The sequence below is a fragment of the Antedon mediterranea genome, chromosome 7 (assembly GCF_964355755.1).
Source record: "Antedon mediterranea chromosome 7, ecAntMedi1.1, whole genome shotgun sequence".
In the NCBI taxonomy this organism is placed as follows: Eukaryota; Metazoa; Echinodermata; class Crinoidea; order Comatulida; family Antedonidae; genus Antedon; species Antedon mediterranea.
The window spans coordinates 15,564,034-15,583,745 of NC_092676.1; the positions used below are offsets into that span (position 1 = coordinate 15,564,034).

Below are 19,712 nucleotides of genomic sequence, written 5' to 3' on the forward strand. Positions count from 1 at the left end.
TGTATATTACCTTGTTTAGTTTAGTATTGCTATTAGAGTAGGCCTGTAATTGTATAAACACCGTCAAATGGTGTATCATCTTCCTATACCTTAAACCCAGAAGCCCAGAAAAAAAGTCCCCCTCCCTTTGGCCTGCAAAAGTAATCTAAAAGAAGACCATCTCGAACTTAAGGTAGGTGAGGAATTATTTTTGAGATAGACTATTTGAATATCAAAGAAAGAAGGTGATTTAATGCCAGATAACTTGTGATGTAGATAAAATGAATGATCGAGTTTATACATACATTCATTTTACACAGTTAAAATTGGTATCTTTATGCGAAATATGCAAAAATGGCAGGTAATCCTCTAATTATTTTAGTAGTAATTCAAAGAATGTACAGTATTTGTTTCGAAAAGAAGCTCCCTTTTAAGTTTGCAAAAGTAATCTCGAAATGAATCCCATCTCAAAAAGAAGTCTACCGTTACTATTAGAGGTAGGTTACTATTAGAGTGTGGGTTACTATTAGAGGATTTACGGTATTCATTCGTTAATCAGTGAAAAATTACCTCATTTATTGTCATTTTCATATAAAATATACATAGAAATTATGTTCAAAATATCTGTATGATGTAACTAAGGTACAGGTATATAACTGGCGACTAGTGAGTTTTTATGTCATATTCATGAAATATTTATGAGTCAAGTCATTATTAATCATGGTAAAGCTATAGGCAGATTATAGGCTATAAATAGCACATTGTTGGGTTTTTCTGTATTTGAAAATATAGGCCTATCGATAACTGGAGGTCGTTTAATGAGGTAATTATGCCAATTTCGGTATATTTCAGTCTGGTCATCATTTGAAACCAGCCACGCATAATGACATAATGCACTGTTTCACAGTTCCTTAAAATATACTTTGATATTATTGACATTTATAAATGGCGGTGGTAATAATATAAATTCAAGGAGGGCAGCATAGATGAAAATGGTAGGCCTACTACATGTTATACTTTTATTAATTGCTATTACCGTATTTTACCAACAGCGATCCACATGTAGAATAATTTCGGTTATTTTTGCCAAGGCTATCGAACAATTGTTAGTAGTTATATTATTACTTCCTTTCAAGGCCTAAAGGAGTTGTGTTATGCACTATGCATTATGCACTCTAAAATAATCTCTTTGGTTGAGTTGGTTTTTAAATCCACGAAGTTGTGCATAATGAGAATATTAAATGTTTTGTGGGTAATACCACATAGTTTAATCACTAAATACGTGGTGCATGTTGCATTAATGATTTCCGTGCTACGAAACATAACATAACATGACATCCGAACCCAATCATAATGTAGCGAATTTAAATAAACCAATACGGATAGCATTTGACGTTTCAGCTCTTCATTTGACCAATTCAGCATGGATAGGAAACATAAATTAAGAAAGAAAAAAGAAAATATAAATCTAACCTGACATTGAATTAGGCTACCGTTATAGATAATAGATCGTTTCTACAACAACAAGAGGATAGTGTACGTGTGAGACCATGGACCTATTGGTGAGACTTCGGATAAGAAGGCACTTTTAGCGTTCCATAATGCTAGAATTTAAACAGCGCCCTCGTTTGAAAGTTGACGGTGTGTGTGTGTGTGGTACTACTGGGCATGACCTGCCTGGGCTGGGGCCAGTTATAGTGGGCTGAGAATCCTGGTTGATCGTAGCCTACCGCTAGGCCTAGGCCTACACATCTGGGGTTTTTTCAGATAAATTGTCCAACTTACTAACAAACAATGGCTACTTCTACGACGTTAGATACTGTATGGGAGAAGGTATTTGAACGATATAAAGAGACTTGGTTATGGTATGAACAATGGGTATCAAAGAATCCAACAACTGTTGCTCAAGTTGAAAATACCTTCAGAATGTTGTCGTACATGATAGCAGGTAGGTACGGCCGATAGGACTAACAATAATAATAATAACTAGGGCCTGGCCTAGGCCTAGCCTAGGTTAGACCATGTCTAATTCCTCCATGGTTAGATGAATCCTTGACTAGATTTTTAAATGAATAAGGTATTTAAAAAAACTAAGATTTCGAAATAATTACATTAAAAAGACACCTTCCCTACAATTTGTGACGTTTTGTAAAAATAATACAAATATATATTTTAAATATATATGTTATGCGCGATTTGAACGATTTGCGCAATTTGAAATTGCGCAAAAAAATCCTTGCGCAATTTGAAATTGCGCAAAGAATTCTTGCGCAATTTAAAATTGCGCAAGGATTTTTTTGCGCAATTTCAAATTGCGCAATCAACTTGCGCAATTTCAAATTGCGCAAGAAAATCTTTGCGCAATTTTAAATTGCGCTGCACAATTTGTAAATTGCGCAAGATAGTTCTTGCGCAATATGACACCTTTGCGCAATTTGAAAACGAACTGTAAATTTTCCCATACATGGCTAGGCTAGGCCTAGGCAGAGGAGTTTAAAATTTAGAATAAGACCATTTCAATGAAGATAATGTTAATACTCACTTTTTAAGTTTTTAATATTAGTTTAAGCTAGGCCATGTAACCTAGTCAGTATCAGTAGTCCACACCCTAGCTAGGCTAGAGTAGTATAGCCGGCCGCCCGCGCCGCGCCCGCCTGGTGGAATACCACCGCTTCGTTTTCCTTCGTCGGTTCTTCGACGGTATGCTAACTTATAACAATATTTGCACTACTAAAATAAGGAAATGCGATATTTATCTTTAATTTTGAATCATTCTTAGAAATTACTATAAAAATATGGGTGTGCATGATTTCACAATCTGTCGAAAAACCTTGCGCAATTTGCAGATTACTTGCGCAATTTAATACGTTGCTTGCGCAATTTGAAACACATGTTTCAATTCAAATTGCGCAAGGATTTTTTTTGCGCAATTTGAAATTGCGCAAAAAAAATCCTTGCGCAATTTGAATTGAAACATGTGTTTCAAATTGCGCATAACACATATACGCTGTGGCTAAAGATACGGTACCGTATTCTAACTTCTGTTTACTAAAGATACGGTAAAATTGCATTACGTCATAACCAGCCAATGGGGTGCTGGTACGTGTGTGACGTCATCGTATAAGGACTTTATGGATTTTTTTCATATCGCGAAAACCATGGAGGTATGGCGAAAACAGTGATCAACCGCATTTTCTTTATGCTTTATTTATCGCTATTATCGCCGTCGTGTGTGACAAAAACTAAATGTAGCCTACGTCTGTTATTATTATTGAAAAGCCATGTTGATTTTAATTCTAGAATAGAGAAAACCGTTTTAAAAGAGGCCTAGGCCTACTTACTACGTACTATGCATTATATGAGTTTGTTTATCATTATGTAGGGAAAGCGATGCCAGGCTGTGGCCAGCTGCATATGTGTGCTGTGCGCTGATTTCTGTGACTCGTCAGCCCTGGGGCTACACTGCTGTCTAAATCATAGTATTTAAGGGCCCCTTTATTGTCCGCATTTGCTTGTTGTTTATGGTCACCATTGTAAACAAAGTTTTAAAAAAATATAGGCCTAAATAGGCCATTTTGAATAAAAATAAAACCCTCATCTGCAGCGCACACACATCCACGCAGCCTGGCGCCGCCGATAGGAATTCTCTACATATATACAACCAACAACAGACGCGATATGAAAAAAAATCCAAAGTCCTTATACGATGACGTCACACACGTACCAGCACCCCATTGGCTGATTATGACGTAATGCAATTTTACCGTACCTTTAGTAAACAGAAGTTAGAATACGGTACCGTATCTTTAGCCACGGCGATATATATACTGTATAAACATTAAACCAGGTCATTCCTTGGGTTAAATGTAGTGTTATGGAGAAGTCTCACCATTCATATAATTAAATTCAATACGGAAGAATTTCACAGATACTGTCACTTTATTTCGTATAACTTCGAACGTGTTCAAACATTACATCAGTACAAATCACATCTCATTCCTCCCGGCAACCACATATCTGGCGCCCTCTATCAGTCTTATTATCTCCGGAACATGTAGGTTTTATGGTAAATTATGATAATAATATGATACCTAGCCTGACGTATAGTTGCTGAATTAATTGTCTTTCTATTTTTGCTAGACTCCGTTGATACAAATTGGGGAAAACCCGGTATTTTCGCTGAAAAGTTAGCAGTCTTCCATTTGTTTTGGCCTCACGATCGATCGAAAAGTGGGTGAATTACAGGAGAAAAGCAAAAATATCAATTCGTGCGCAATGCATTTTGGGATTTATAGCGGGCCGCTATAATTATTAGAATCGACTTATTTTTCACATTTTTAACCATTTAAAGACGAAAAAAGTTATGCAATAGGACCATATAGTATTATTTTTACATTAAATATAGTTTGTGATCTTAATTAGATCCAAAAAACTGTAGGGAAGGTGTCTTTAAATGTATTGTAACCGATAAGCTAAATTGTAAAATATATTTTTGTTTAAATTGGTTGCCATTTAAAAGAATTGTTATACTAATCAATTTTTATTTTGGTTCATTAATTTAATTTAACAGATTTTTTTCTGTATGTTTTTATATTCAGTCATCAAGTAAATTTTTTTTCCTTCTTTGTTTTCATGGTTTAGGTCGTTTTGAAGATTCGCAAGTCATGTCAGAGTTAAGTAAGTGATAAATTCACAAAGTGTTAGAATATTTAAAGATGTATTGTCCCCCTGAAAAAATAATTCTTGAAAAAAAAATTTTTTAATATTTCATTTTAATGTAACATAATAGTTATCCACTTTGACAAAAAATTTAGATCGAAAAAAAATGTATTTACCAGAAAAATTTTTATCTAAAGCAAAAAATGGTCAAATTGGCTGCCAGCCAATGGATTTTTGGTTGAATTTTACCATTCATTTTGTAAATTTTCGTTTTTTTTTCTATTGAAGTGATTAACTTGATTAAAAATACAAAATAACATATTCAAAGTCTGATTTAATTAATCTTTATTTTTCATGTTTTTTGGGACAATACATCTTTAAAGTGTAGAATATTTAAAGTCTGATAATAAAAGAAAAACTTTTTCATTGTGCACTATTCAACTTACTATATATTTAACAACATTATTCATAAATCGACATGGATAACAAAAATATAGTGAGCATTTCAATTTATAGAAATTAAAAGTAAAATCAGGAGGGTTTTTATGGTTTGTATAAAAAAATATTATAAGTTGCATTTAATTGATTATAATTATTAGGTTATATGCATTATCATGCATATAACCTCTTGATTCTAACCTAAATCTTTATTTATTTATTTATTTATTCTTTCCTTAGCACTATTTTGTCCGTGAATTATCTTGGCATCAGTTTCATCTATCTAAGTCAATTTTTCAGAGTATATTCCTTATGGCCAGGAATCGATGTGGTTATGTTTTCACGATGCGCAATCAAAAATTACGCGGTCTACGCGCGATTTAACGAAATCACGTTTGTAATCATATCTTCACAAACATGAATCACTTTTAAACAAAATTTGGTACTCATAAATTTCAGGTCATATTTCATCATATGGCAATACAATTACGTGCGTAGCGCATATAACGCTTGCGTACGCGCGCTTAAAATGTTCAAAATTGTCAAAATTAATTTTCGATGAAATTAGAGTACGTTTCAGGCAATTTTAAGCGTTTAAAAAATTGCCATGAGTGCGCCGATTTTTGCACGCGCACTGCGTGTTAAACGTTAATGCGCACTCTTTTTTCCCGATTTCTGTTTTACAATCTTTCTTTAATAATATCATCATATTTGATTCACGTTTCAACTCGAAATTGCGTTATACGAGCACGTCGAAAGGGACTGGCTACGCACGTATAAGTTAACAAAATGGTGAAAATATGCTAAATTTTAAAATTAATATATATCGTCAGAATGCAGGGGAACACCTATTTTTTATTTCATTTTCTTGAAGTGTATGTATCATATGTGTGATTTATTATCAAATTAAGAGAACAAAAGTTGATTAAGTCTTCATTAATTGCATATTAAATTTAAAAAAAATAATTATGACATTTTCTTAGGCCAAAATAACAAACTTAACATTAACTTTCTTCCTTCCAAAGTTCATATATTAAAGTTAAAAGTATATAGTTTGACAGTGCATCATTTGTTTACATTTTAAAGATGTCATCATAGTAAAAAATTATAATTCATTGCGGTATGTAATAATCTATTTGCACCAAACTGGTTACTGCATAGTAAATACACGGAGGAATTTTTCTACAACTTTTAGTCAGTGGTGTATGGCTCGATGGTCTGTGCTCGGGTCTATGGCATTCAAGGTACCGAGATCGAGTCTCACCTTGGGAAACGAAATAAGATTTTGTTTTTTTAATATCCGTATTGTTTGTTCAAATTTATTTCTTAGTGTATAGATTATACACATGATTTATAATGAAATCTAGATAAAAATTAACTTATGTCTTTATTATTATGTAACAACATATGTGGTTTATGACATTATACGCATATGGATCTTTGATCGGATTGTGATACCGGCTATGGTGGTCGCGTTAGCAAGGCCAGGTCACGCCCTATCATATATTATAAATAATTAAAGATTCTGAGAAAATCAATCAATCAATATATCTTTTAAAAATCAATTATCTTTATTTAAATCAATGCATATAACCTATAATTCGTCATAGTGACGAATTAAATCTAGTTAGCATTTAGCTTCTTCGGGGTGATTTCCCTCCGTCCTCTATACAATACATCCAAATCCATAACGATGTGTGTCATATATATTTTGGTTTTTTTTTTTCAGTATTTGCAGCATCTAACCTACTTGTATTGTTCCATGACAACATCTTTAGAAAATCACTAGAAATATTCAAATCTAATATTGTAAGTAGTAATTAAAACAAGCTGGTATTTATTTTTTTTTGCTCTAAGAATTGTTCTTTGATTTTAACTGACTATTAAAACTTCACAAAACATGAGATGACCTCTATTGGCACTGGAAATTAAAACATTTGCTTACATTTCGTAGAAATAAATATTGATTGTAATTGTTTTTAAATTACGTTATGATTTGATGCATGCAATAGCAAAAAGGAATTTATAACAAACATAAATACACTACAGTTATACTTCTGGTGTGAAATCATGATTGAAACAAACTCTAATATTAATAAGGAAGAACACCACCCAGATGCCCTAGTAGAAATTAAACGAACAACAAATGTTCTCTTATAACCTTTTCACATCTGCATAGTAACCAGGTTTGATCTGATTGATTACACGTTTTCATACACGCATACACAAACCATGAGAAATCATGACAGAGAGAATAGTAAAAAAAAAAGTGGCCTCTTATTGGTGTGTTTTTCTACCGAGATTTCACAGGGGTCCCTTGTAAAATCTCGGGAAGATTGTTACAAGTTGTTACTTTTTGCAGGTTTAAAAAGGATATTATAGGATAGATCTATTGGATTCCTTTGGATATGTTTAAAAAGTAATTTTAATATAAGTTTTCTTTGTTCAGACAATTTTCTAACAGTTGTCGTTTTTGACAGGATTTGTCGCAGGCTAAATTGATGCAGTGGGTGACAGTGATATCGTACATAGAAGTGTTTATTGAGCTTGCTGCTTCACGTATTGGTGGAGAGTTCACCAGGTGGACTATGATACTTCTAGTTCAAATATTCAAGTAAGCATAATTTAAACAAGAAATATTTCTTACAAAAAACGCCGCTCAACATTTAAAAATTAATCATTGTTCTTTTGATTAATTTATGATTAATTATTAAAATGATGTCCTTTAATCGCAAAGATGCACACAAATCACAGATAGTTCTTTAATTATGAATCACATGCCCATTTTTTCACTAGTTAATTGCAGACACAGCATTTGAAAACATGTGTACCTTTCCAACAATGTATTATTTGCCAACAAATATTAATCTACTAATTTAAAAATGGCCAATTTTGAACTTTAATGTGCTGTAGCCTGTTTGTGTGTGACCTCAATCTGAACTGTAGGCATGCAACTGAATACCCTCTAGAGACAACGTGACTTAAAGGTGGTACAAGTGAAAATTATTCCACAATCAAAGGGCAAGAATCCAAAATTGTTCAACCATAAGCCCTCATAGACTCTCTTTTCCCAGACGTTTTTTGGGTCCAGCAGCTAGGACCTATAAATTATAGTCGAGTTTGCAAATTAGCAAAACTGTTGGCCTTAGATACTAAAGCTACCGTTATGAAACAGCTTATTAATGAATATGTCCTCATGGGTCATAGCTGGCTAGAGCAGCGGCGCAAAAATACATTTTCATTGAAAGAAAGTAGAAATATTTCGAAAGAATTAATCTTTTAAAATAGAGGTTAGTGTCCGGCAATCTTTTGTAGTACTATAAAACTTATAGCTATATTTTTTCAAATTTGTCTTAAGTATAATTGTATCTCAAATTTTAATTGACTAATACATATTACAGTTTTAACCCCTTTTCACATCCTTTCGCATTTTTTCTGAATTTGAATATAATCAATAATATGATATGTTGTTGGTTATAGTAGAAAATGGTCCCTTTTTCATCATGAGACTTACCATAGAATCACTATTGTGGTTTACATAATAAGGTAACTTGGTTTCTATTTGACATAAATAAAGTTGTTACAATACAAATAATACAAATACATAATAATTTTAAATTATGCATTTTTCTTCTTACTGTAGATCCATTTTAAGGCTGATTCTCCTTTTTAAATATAAGTCTGGAATTCAGAAACCAATTGCAGTTAGCCCAGTAAGAAGAGAAGATATCAAAGTAGAATCTGAGACTGATGATACTCATGAGGACACAGATTTAAGTACAAGATTATCTTCATCATTAAGCAAAGGGGATTTAGAAAAATCCCAACTTGAAGAACTTCCTACAGAAAAAGTATTTAAAGGCAAACGTTATGGTCGCACTGTAAGGACTCTTAAATCAGGTAAGATCAGATAAAACGATAAATTATTATTCATCTTTATTTAATTATCTATTTCAGTATATACGTATTGACTGGGCTGAGGAGCATGGTTAAAAAATATATAAGTTATCAGGAGACTATATGATATAATATGTCATCAGATCACCAAAGGCTATATTTTTAACCATGCTCCAATAAAAGCCCAGTCAATATTTGTTTCATACACCATACAGTACCACACAAGTTGTAGGCTAGGCCAAAGTAAACAAACAACATGGACTTGGTTGGAATAGGCCTAGCTATGTTTTGATACAATAAAGGAAACATAATCAAGGCCTTTCATTTGATAAATCGTCGCTTCAAGCAATGCAATAAATTTTCCCAAAGCCTACTTTTATTTGATTATTCATATTTTAACTGGCTGCTAAATCCATTAAGTCAGCTACAGTACACCTACATGTTAAACCAGCTATTATATATTCAACACCAACCATTGTATGATTTGGTCATAGACGTCTTATCATGTGTGTGTGTCTAAGCGAGTGAGTGGCAAACGGTTAAGACAGTGGAACCGTAATTAAGTAGCCATAACATCGGCAAGGGTTCGAGGCTCACTCACTCCATGGTTCTGGTGGTAGAACGAGTCTTCTTGGATAAGGACTATAAACCATAGGTCCAGTGTACACATCTAGCTCGTGTGCCCTTTAAAGAACCTAGTACATATTTCGAGACGAGTAGGGGGTTACCCCGGTGTAATCACAGCCACTGATCATAACTGGGCCCTCTGAGAGACCAATCTTTGACTGAAGAGGTCGCCTAGTATAAATATCTATTTCAATCAGTCTATAGATAAGATTGTTATTGAGGGTTAAACAGTTTACCAAAGGGGTATAATCTTTAAAAGAAGCACTATCTTTGGTTTACAAATGTAATTTGGATAAGAAGCCCATCTCGAAACGAAGCCCATCTCGAAAAGAAGCCTACCTAAAAGTTCAATTTTTTTTTAAAGAAGCCCATTGTAGCTGACTTAAAGGATTTAGCAGCCAGTTAAAATATGAATAATCAAATAAAAGTAGGCTTTAGTAAAATTTATTGCATAGCTAGCCCTATGTATTCTAGCCTACGAAGGTTAACTTGGTCGTATAGATGGAGCTGAGAATTTAGTAAGCTTAGCGACGAATTATCAAATTTAGGTCTTTTGTTGATATTTGCTTCTTCGCAAGAAAAACTTCGTCACTAGCTACGGTAGGCCTACTCCAACCAAGTATATGTTATTGTTATGCGTTCGCTTTGACCTAGCATATAGCCGAAATGCGTGGTCTGGTAATTATATAAAACAAATATTTACTGTACTGTAAAAAATATAGCTCTCTGACAGCTAAATTACATATAATTAAATTTGTCTTATGTTTTACAGCACCCCCATTGAATCAAAGAACTTGGAAATTACCAAATGACAAAATAGAGATCAGCAAACTTAAAGTTTCATCAGAACCAACAGTACTCGGCAAACGACGCATTATTGGTGAAAGCATCCACATCATTAGACCACTTATTCATTGTATCCTTGTATACAGCTAGCCAACTTAAGTCTAGTTCCTCATTCAAGTGCCGCAACCGAATTTGCAAGAATTACTTTATAAAATTTAAACATCCATCCCATAGATTAAATGAGTTACTTACCGCAAACGGGACATCAAATAATAGGGAGGTTTCGCAACCTTACGAATACGATAACGAAAACGGATACGTCATACATTTGTGAAACTTTTGAGTCATATTCGTAACTACAAAACGAGTATAGTTTTTGATCTATTTTGCACATTTTGCATTTGAATTAGGAATGATTCATGATTATAATATAATTATAGATTTATTGAAAGTAATTTACTAAAGTAATTTACTAAAATGCCAGGTAAATTTAGATAAATAACAGTTTTTAAAGACCTCACTCGCTTTGATGTTATGCTAGGCCTAGGCAGCCAAGCACCAAGCAACACGTACCTTCGCTTCGCTCAAATTTACCGCAGTCATATTTTGGACACGCCTTAATATTTCGTTGCCATGCGAAACAGATTTTTTTATGGCTTACGAAAACGAATACGTGTGCGTGACGTATCCGTTTTCGTTATTGTATTCGTAAGATTGCGAAACCTCTCTAATGTCTTTGAAATGTAAACCAGTTTACACTTCTTAGAATCCATACTGAGTGAGCAAAAAAAATATCACCAACTATGGAATCTTCAAAGGATGTTTCCCTTGGAGAATCTGCCCTGGTTTCTTATTTTTGTACAGTTGCAATAAAGAAGAACATGATATAATTTCTGTATTTAAGCTTGTTTCCCACTAGGAGGACACACCTAAAGGACTTAAGTGCAACACCAAGTAATTTGCATTCTTCCGTTGGACCCTATTGGGAGCCAAGCTTTAGTATAAACTACTGACTTAAATATTGTAATTGGTATGCCAAAACAATAGTTAATTTCAGAAATAACAGTAAAGTATTCAATTACAACTATAAACTATTATTATTTACTTAACGTAATAATTGTAGTATCATCCACGTTTTGTTTTGGTATGAATTCCTGGACACCTTGGCTAATGTCATTGGGCTTGGATTTATCAAGGTATGTACAGTATTTTATTTATTTTTTATTTTATGTCTTTAGGCAATGTGGCCAAGGATTAATCGCTGTCCTATCAAATAGGTGGTAATCCCCCTGATACAGGGGCTATATTGTGAACAAGTTCACTGGGGTAACCCCCTACTCTTCTCGAATATTTACCAGGGTTCTTTAAAGTGCACACAGGTTATAACTGTGTACACTGGACCTATGGTTTATAGTCCTTATTTATCAAGAAGACTTGTACACTAGAACTAGGAGCGAGTTGGCCTCGAACCCTTGCCGATGATGTTGGATCTTTAGGTACAGTCAATATCATCGTACTCGAGAATTTATACGATTTACGATCCTCGCAGCAGTAGTCATGTTATACAGTTTCAACCAATCACGTTCACCTATTTACATAGGCTATAACTATATACTGATACAGTTAAAAAATAATATTTAGTAAATAAATTAGTTTATAGAGTGAAGATAATGTATTATTATTCCCGTAGTTTACATTTTATTGGTGAAACTGATGATTTGAACACAGAAGAAAAGTCTGAGGTGAGAAGACGAACAACGATGTTACTCCTTTACCTACTCAGATCACCATTCTTTGACAAGTACTCCAAGTAAGTACAGATTACTTTTCATTTGGCCTTATCATAGGCAGATCCATCACATGTGCAACAGGTAAATTCTGAGGGGGAAAATTATTAGACCTACTAATATTGTAAAATATATTTTATCAAAGTCATTTTTAGTAACCATATTTAATATTACGGTAAAACGTCTAATTCACAAACGCATTTTCATTGCGGATCACAAGTAGGAGAGCCATCTCGATAGTGCTTTGCACTCATGGCAATCCCCAGGGTGCTGCACCGCTGTCTTGTATGTATTTTTGTGCCTGAAAATTGAATAAAATAAATAAATGTCGATATCTGGGCTGTATACAAGTTACAGGGACCAAAATATGTAGTTACATGTCATGGTAACTACAGTTACGGTTAGTCCCTTTATAACAATCCAGTATTCTTGAGTGATAGGTACGCACTTGTCTGGCGAATCATTTAACATTATACAGTAACTCTATAATCACCCAGCTCACGCATCCAGGGACTAAAATGCATAGTTATGAGGCGGTCACCCTCCCTTTGTGAGAATCGAGAATTCATTCGCAACTATACACTGTCCCTTTTGTTGGGTTGTTTATGTTATGTTTCGTACACGTTAAAGACACTAACAACAGTACACAGGTATAATAGACACGACTCAGTCAGGTGTGGATTCCAAGTGAACGAGGCATTTATTAACAACAGCCTATTATACTATTCTACCAATAATATCAATGCGCGTAGACCAATCACCCATGTCTTAATACACGACATTTCTCCCTTTTTAATTTGGAAACTTATTTTCACATTTTATATATTTTTTTTTTACAGATTTTCAATACATTTTATTAAAATTAACAATACACCAAAATCTTAACACAGAGCTTATACGCTGAATAGTCGAATGGATCAATGAACGTTAGTTATCAAATATGTACAACCAAACATAATACTACAGTAACTACTGCAAAGATGACTGTCTATAGAGTTATGTTTTAAAATGACTACAAAGCAAATTCAATCATGCTGCTATACAGACAATACTATAAAACATTATCATTCAATAATGAAACCGATCTGGCGCTTTGCACACTCTGGTTGACCTTCTTAACACACTTGGTTTAGTAGCAACATTACTTTTAACATTATCATTTATACAATTTTCTTTAGTCTGTTCAATAGCATCATTACTTTTAACATTATCATTTATACAATTTTCTTTAATCTTTCTACTCAAAATTTCTTCTACTCTCTTATCTACATATTCCGTATCCATATCCTCCCCTTCTTTATTTTCAAAATCTACATTTACACCTCTATCTTTAATTTGATCAACATGTCTTTTCCAAACCATTTTGTTTCCAACATCAATTTTATAGTTTAAAGGACCTTCCTGGTTTACAACAACACCAGGGACCCACTTAGTTTGTCCTATATAATTTCGCACATAAACCAAATCGTTTGTTTCGTATAAACGCAACTTTCGATCTCGCTTATGCATGGCTTTGTGTAAATTATTTCTCACAGAATCATTAATATTGGGTCGAAGGATATCTAATCTAGTTCTTATAGAACGGTTCATAAACAACTTTGCAGGCGTCTCTTTAGTCAATGAGTGTTCAGCATTTCTATAAGAAAGCAAAAACCTGTCTAATTTAGTTTGCGGATCACCTGAATCATTTCGAGCAGCCCTTAATCCTTGTTTTAACGATTGAACAAAACGCTCTGCTTGTCCATTCGTACTAGGATGATAAGGTGCAGATAATTTGTGACTAATACCATTCATAGCCATAAAACTCTTAAATTCCCCAGACGTAAACTGTGGACCATTATCAGACACTAGAACTTGGGGCAAACCATGTGAAGTCGTAGATTGCATAATAAAAACTTCGGGCCACTTTGAAAAAGCATCGACCACAATCAGATATGTAAGACCCTCAAAAGGACCCGCGAAATCTACATGTACCCGTTCCCCAGGGTTAGAAACAGGTAACCAAGGATGCATAGGCGCAATGGTAGGATTATTTTGTATACGCTGACATAAGTCGCACTTTTTTGCAGTTTCCTCAATTTGCGCATCTAACAACGGCCACCAGAAATGAGAACGCGCTAACCCTTTCATTTTGACCACCCCAATATGGCCTACATGCAATTCCTCTAAAACCTGTTGTCGCAATTTTGGTGGAATTATTACCCGGACACCCCATAACAAACAACCCCCTTCAATAGTCAGTTCGTTTCGTCTGTTAAAGTAAGGTTTCAAACTCTCATCGCTTTGGGGCCAACTTCCATCCATAAGATAACGCATTACTCTAGATAATATTACATCTTTACGGGTATTATTTCTTATTTCGGCGCTAGTTACCGGAAGAATCTTACTAGAACCAATATGCGCAACCGAAATTTTGCTATGACGTGGGAGACCCTCAACCGGTAATGAAGCATCCGTAGCTACTGTTAAAGGTAAATTTGGATCATAGTGAACCAAAAACCCAGAATGTCTTAGCATTTCCTTAGATTTCACCCATGCATTTCTAGCTAATTCTGTCCATTTAAATTCTCTACCCTTTTCTAACATACTAGTTAAAGGTGCTAATATTGTGGCTAATCGAGGTACAAATGAACGGTAATAATTCACCATTCCCAGATACGATCTTAAAGTAGTAATGTCCGAAGGCAACGGCATTTGCAAAATATGATCAATTTTGTCTATGGATTTATGAACACCATGTTTATCAACACAATGTCCCAAATATTCAACAGACTGCTTCATAAATTCGCACTTTCCCCGTTTTAGTCTCAAGCCATAATCTTGCAAACGAACAAGGACCCTCTCTAAATTACCAAGGTGCTCTTGATCGTCTTTCCCTGTGACCAAGATATCATCAAGGTACACTTGTACACCCGGGAGATCCTTTAAGATAACATTCATTGCGTTTTGCCAAATTGCTGGCGCGGACGTTATGCCAAAAACCAATCGATTTTGCTGAAACAAGCCCTTTTCAGTAATAATTGTGAGTACCTTTTTAGACTCATCGGACAACTCCATCTGATTGTAGGCTTGTGCCAGATCTAATTTGGTAAAGGTTTCACCACCCGCAAGGTTAGACAAAATGTCGTCAACGTTAATGTTAGGTGGAGCAACAGATTGTAGCACTGGATTGATTGTGGGCTTATAATTTCCACATAATCTAACGGACCCATCTTTTTTCCGAACGGTTACTATACCACTGGCCCACTGACTATGCGTCACTGGTGTCAGAACCCCAATGTTGACCAATCTATCTAACTCAGTATCAACATCAGACCTTAAGGCATAAGGAACCCGGTACGCTTTACTAATCATTGGCTTGGCATCTCCCTTAAGTAAAACATCAGCTTTAATATGCTTTAAAAGACCCAGTTCCTCTTTAAACAGACCCTCATGCTTATCCAAGAGTTGTTTAAGAGCATCCCTACATTCCAATTTATTAACATAATTATTATGAAAACATTCTTGCCAATTTAACTTGATAACATTTAACCAGTCTCGCCCTAAAAGAGAATGCTTAGTATTAGCAACAACATACATGAATAAATAATGACATTGTGATTCATATACCACTTTAACACTGATTTTACCAAGGGGTTTTACAATCTCCCCCGTAAAACTAGTAAATGTCCGAGAACTCCCTTGCAAACGTTTATACTTAAAATGTTCTTTATAAGTCTGTTCAGATATCAAAGTTACTGCAGAACCAGTGTCCAATTCAAACTGAAAGTTTCGGTCATCCACATTCATATTAACACAAATAGCATCTGATGATTTAGTTGTCGTAAAAATAGGCAAAGGTAATGCAGTTTCAATATCACTATCATCCATCCCGCTATCAATATTTAACGCACGTACACCTTGTGACCTTTTGTAGCACACGCGACTGATATGTCCAACTTTTTGACACACATTACACTTCTTGTCTTTAAACCAACAATTTTGTTGATCATGTGATTTTCTTCCACACCGGTTACACATCTTGAGTTCTTTATTCCGCTTTTTATGTTTACCGTTATCACTTTTATACATATTCCTACGCTCACCCTTCCCTGTTTACCACCACTAGAGTATGTACCAATTTTATGAACCTCTATATTTATAGCAGACTCTCTCAGATACTTGGATTCATCCTTAGCACTTTCTCTCGCTAAAGCAACTTCTACTGCTTCATTAAAACTCAACGCAGTCACACCCGCCTTTTCCATTAATTTTAATGACGTATTTTGGTCCCTCATCCCGCTTATGAATCTATCACGTAGTTGCTCGTCCAGCTTCTCGCCAAACTTGCAATTCAAACTTAAATGTTTTAAAGCAACTATGTATTCAGAAGTCTTTTCATCGGGACGTTGATTACGCTGAATAAACTTATGTCTTTCGCCGATGGTAATTATCGGCTTAGTAAAATGTAAGTGTAGACTTTAATTCATCATATGGAATATCTTTTGGTGCCTTTGGGCTAACCAAATCCCTCAAAATACCGTAGTACTTACGACCTATTGCGTTCAGGAAAATGGCTGCTACCCTAGCTCCCACATTACCACGTGCATCAGCATCCGGCTCTCCATGTCTCCATCCGGCTCTCCCATCCTCGTCGCCAAATGTTATGTTTCGTACACGTTAAAGACACTAACAACAGTACACAGGTATAATAGACACGACTCAGTCAGGTGTGGATTCCAAGTGAACGAGGCATTTATTAACAACAGCCTATTATACTATTCTACCAATAATATCAATGCGCGTAGACCAATCACCCATGTCTTAATACACGACAGTTTACATCTCCAACGCCTTGATGAAGCCTTGAAGTGATTTGCGATTTGTTATTATTTATGTATACCTCTCTTGGCCCGTGGGGTATGTTTGACTATGTTCGCGGAAACCGAGAATCCGGTGGAAAGTACAGCTTTTTATTCACTACAGTACTGTATCCTCTTTGAATAATATTGTCATCTTTCTTGTACTATTTGTCCATACACTTTTATGTTAGGATCTGCCTACTATATTTAAATTATTAAATACTGTATATCCTCTGGTATAATCCCACCCCCCTAGGACACGAAATTGGGCCCACTTTGGGGAGGAGGGTGGAACTATACCCGGGGAAACCCTGGTTCAGGAAAAAAATTATTACCGGTAGTAAGAATTTCTTGTAAAAACTCATCTGAATCTGAAAGAGGCCTACAATCAATCCAGATCAAAAGTCAATACTGGGACTACACCTGGGGATATGCCTGTTTCTGAAATCAGATATAAAGTAGGCGGTGGGATTAAACCTAAAGTGGGATTATACCCGAGGATATACTGTACGGTAAATCTAGTTTGGAAATTTATGATTGATTATTTTTTTTATTCAGAATAAAGATCTTACAAAGTTTGAAGGGCTTTTCAAAGCGGTTTCCAGCCTCCAGCCTGATTCTTAGTATGTATTTTCTGATTGTAATTTGTAGATACTGTAGTAATAGATAACCATTCCTTAGCTTGTGGTAATGTATTTAATACATGGAATATTATACAAATAAGTATTCATAGAAAAAGAAAATGTAGAATTCAGAAAAAAGAAAAATTGGGAACATTTAGCAGCACCAGGATTTGTAATAAATGATTTTGATCTTTTAGTTTTACATAATGGTAAACAAAATTAATTTACTTTGTCTAAACCTTTGTCTATACTATCAAACTTTATGTGACAAAGAAATGTGCCACACTAATCTAGAAGCCTAGGCACAAAGGAATTGAGATGCATTAAAATCTATTAAATAAGAGTGTAAAGAATTGAGTTACTGGGTTTGTGCTGGCAGTTTATACAATTAGTTATTGTGTGATTATGTATTGAGGGTATATTACAACAATCTCATTTTTATTTATTTTTTTTGCAACTCTATAGACCCATTGATGGAGTACCTTCCAATTTGGCAGAAGATCTATTTCTACAACTGGGCAGTGTAATTTTGAGGGAAATGAAATGGAAATCTTTTAACAGCAAAGGCTATTTTATGTGATTGTAATTTTAAAAATAATTTGATAATCTAGTCCATCTTCCAGCTTTCAACAGAGAATATTGTATAAGACTCATTTTATTATTCAACATAATGGAGTACTTTATAATTCGAATTGCCAGTGCCTATGGAAATGGCGCAGGTCCTAACTTAGAAAGTGAAATATTGGGAGAACTTATGAAAGCAAAGCAAGAGATGGTGCTTTCACAAAAATAATTTCATGAGGTGGACATTGCACGAATATAAAAAATGCATTATGTGTTTTAGAAAGCCTACTTTTAATGAGAAGCTAGACCTAAACCATTTGAGAAGGCAGCAATCCAATTGGACGCGGAGTAAAACAATTATAGGCAATGTATTGTTACACTACAGGTTGATTTTCAAACATGCAGTCAGCAGCCTCGCATCACACATTCTTCTCACTATGTAAGACACTATATACACTCTGACAGAGTTGATTAATACAGTATGTCTTTTTAACATCATGTGACCCACAATTATCAAGTTCAATCACAAGAATCTATTCAGTCTAATAATATGTACATATGCCATGTCTGGTAAAGGCAGGTGAAAAATGCATTATTAGTTAATTAATGACTTGTCGCAGAACAGAGAAGATATAATAAAATTATACAGATCAGGTCGATTAGAGAAATTGTATTTTATAAGTAGATAGCTCAAAATATCGGGAAGGTCTGCACAACATTGATTATTGAGTAATGTGATTAGAACAATTAACAGTTTTTAAGTAAGCTTTTCCATGATTTTGACAGATCTCAAGAGATTGTAATAAATGTATAGGTACATATTGATTTAGTTGGATGAGTCCAATTATATGTAATTTAAGTTTTCTTAAATTTTCCACATATGACTGACGATTGTAGATACAGTAGTTAATAGTTTTGCATGGAAGCTATCTGGTATATTTGACTCTGAAACTATTACCTTAATTTTTGTTGACTCATAAAACGTTTTTGTGATTATCTGCAGACCAGACTCATTAAAAGATGGCATTCTTGTAATGTCCATTAGAACAAGGATAGTAAATAGAGCTCTCTTGCAGGTAATCTGGTTAACATTATGTGTTACTGTTGCAGTGTACGCCATAAAAGACAATAGTAAACTTTTGCATCGGGACAGTAGAGGGAATTTATACAAAGATTTAACTGCACATGCATTTAAGCATACAGTTTTGCTCATTATCTTATATTATTTACCTCCGCCAAGGAGGTATATGTAATCGGTAGCGTGTGTTTGTTTGTTTGTTTGTCTGTTTGTTAGCAGGATTACTCAAAAAGTAATTACAAGATCTTTACCAAAATGAATGTACAGATAGATATGTGGTCAAGGACCATTCCATTAAATTTTGGGACCATTTCAGGACCACTTTTTAGTATACTTTTTTAGACCTGCTAGTGTTAAAAGATAGAACAGAATTTTTCAAAAGCCGGCGGGCAGTCTTAAAGTAACAAGTAAACTGAAATTGCATTTTCTCGAG

The 19,712-nt window shown here is 34.5% G+C and overlaps 1 protein-coding gene across 1 annotated transcript; it reads left to right on the plus strand.

Annotated features, from left to right (window-relative positions):
* Positions 1-1,618: 1,618 nt before the first annotated feature.
* Positions 1,619-19,026, plus strand: LOC140055254 (peroxisomal membrane protein PEX16-like). The gene is made up of 10 exons (XM_072100539.1): positions 1,619-1,927; positions 4,621-4,656; positions 6,806-6,885; positions 7,557-7,690; positions 8,720-8,976; positions 10,373-10,516; positions 11,510-11,582; positions 12,077-12,196; positions 17,573-17,637; positions 18,103-19,026. The coding sequence occupies exons 1-10, from the start codon at positions 1,774-1,776 to the stop codon at positions 18,162-18,164; spliced, it is 1,125 nt and encodes a 374-aa protein (XP_071956640.1). The 5' UTR covers positions 1,619-1,773; the 3' UTR covers positions 18,165-19,026.
* The last annotated feature ends 686 nt before the right edge of the window (positions 19,027-19,712 follow it).

Coding starts and splice junctions, on each gene's coding strand:
- LOC140055254 (XM_072100539.1), top strand. CDS start 1,774: ATGGCTACTTCTACGACGTTAGATACTGTATGGGAGAAGGTATTTGAA. Junction 1,928..4,620: donor GTTGTCGTACATGATAGCAG/GTAGGTACGGCC, acceptor TTCATGGTTTAG/GTCGTTTTGAAGATTCGCAA. Junction 10,517..11,509: donor CATTAGACCACTTATTCATT/GTATCCTTGTAT, acceptor TAATAATTGTAG/TATCATCCACGTTTTGTTTT.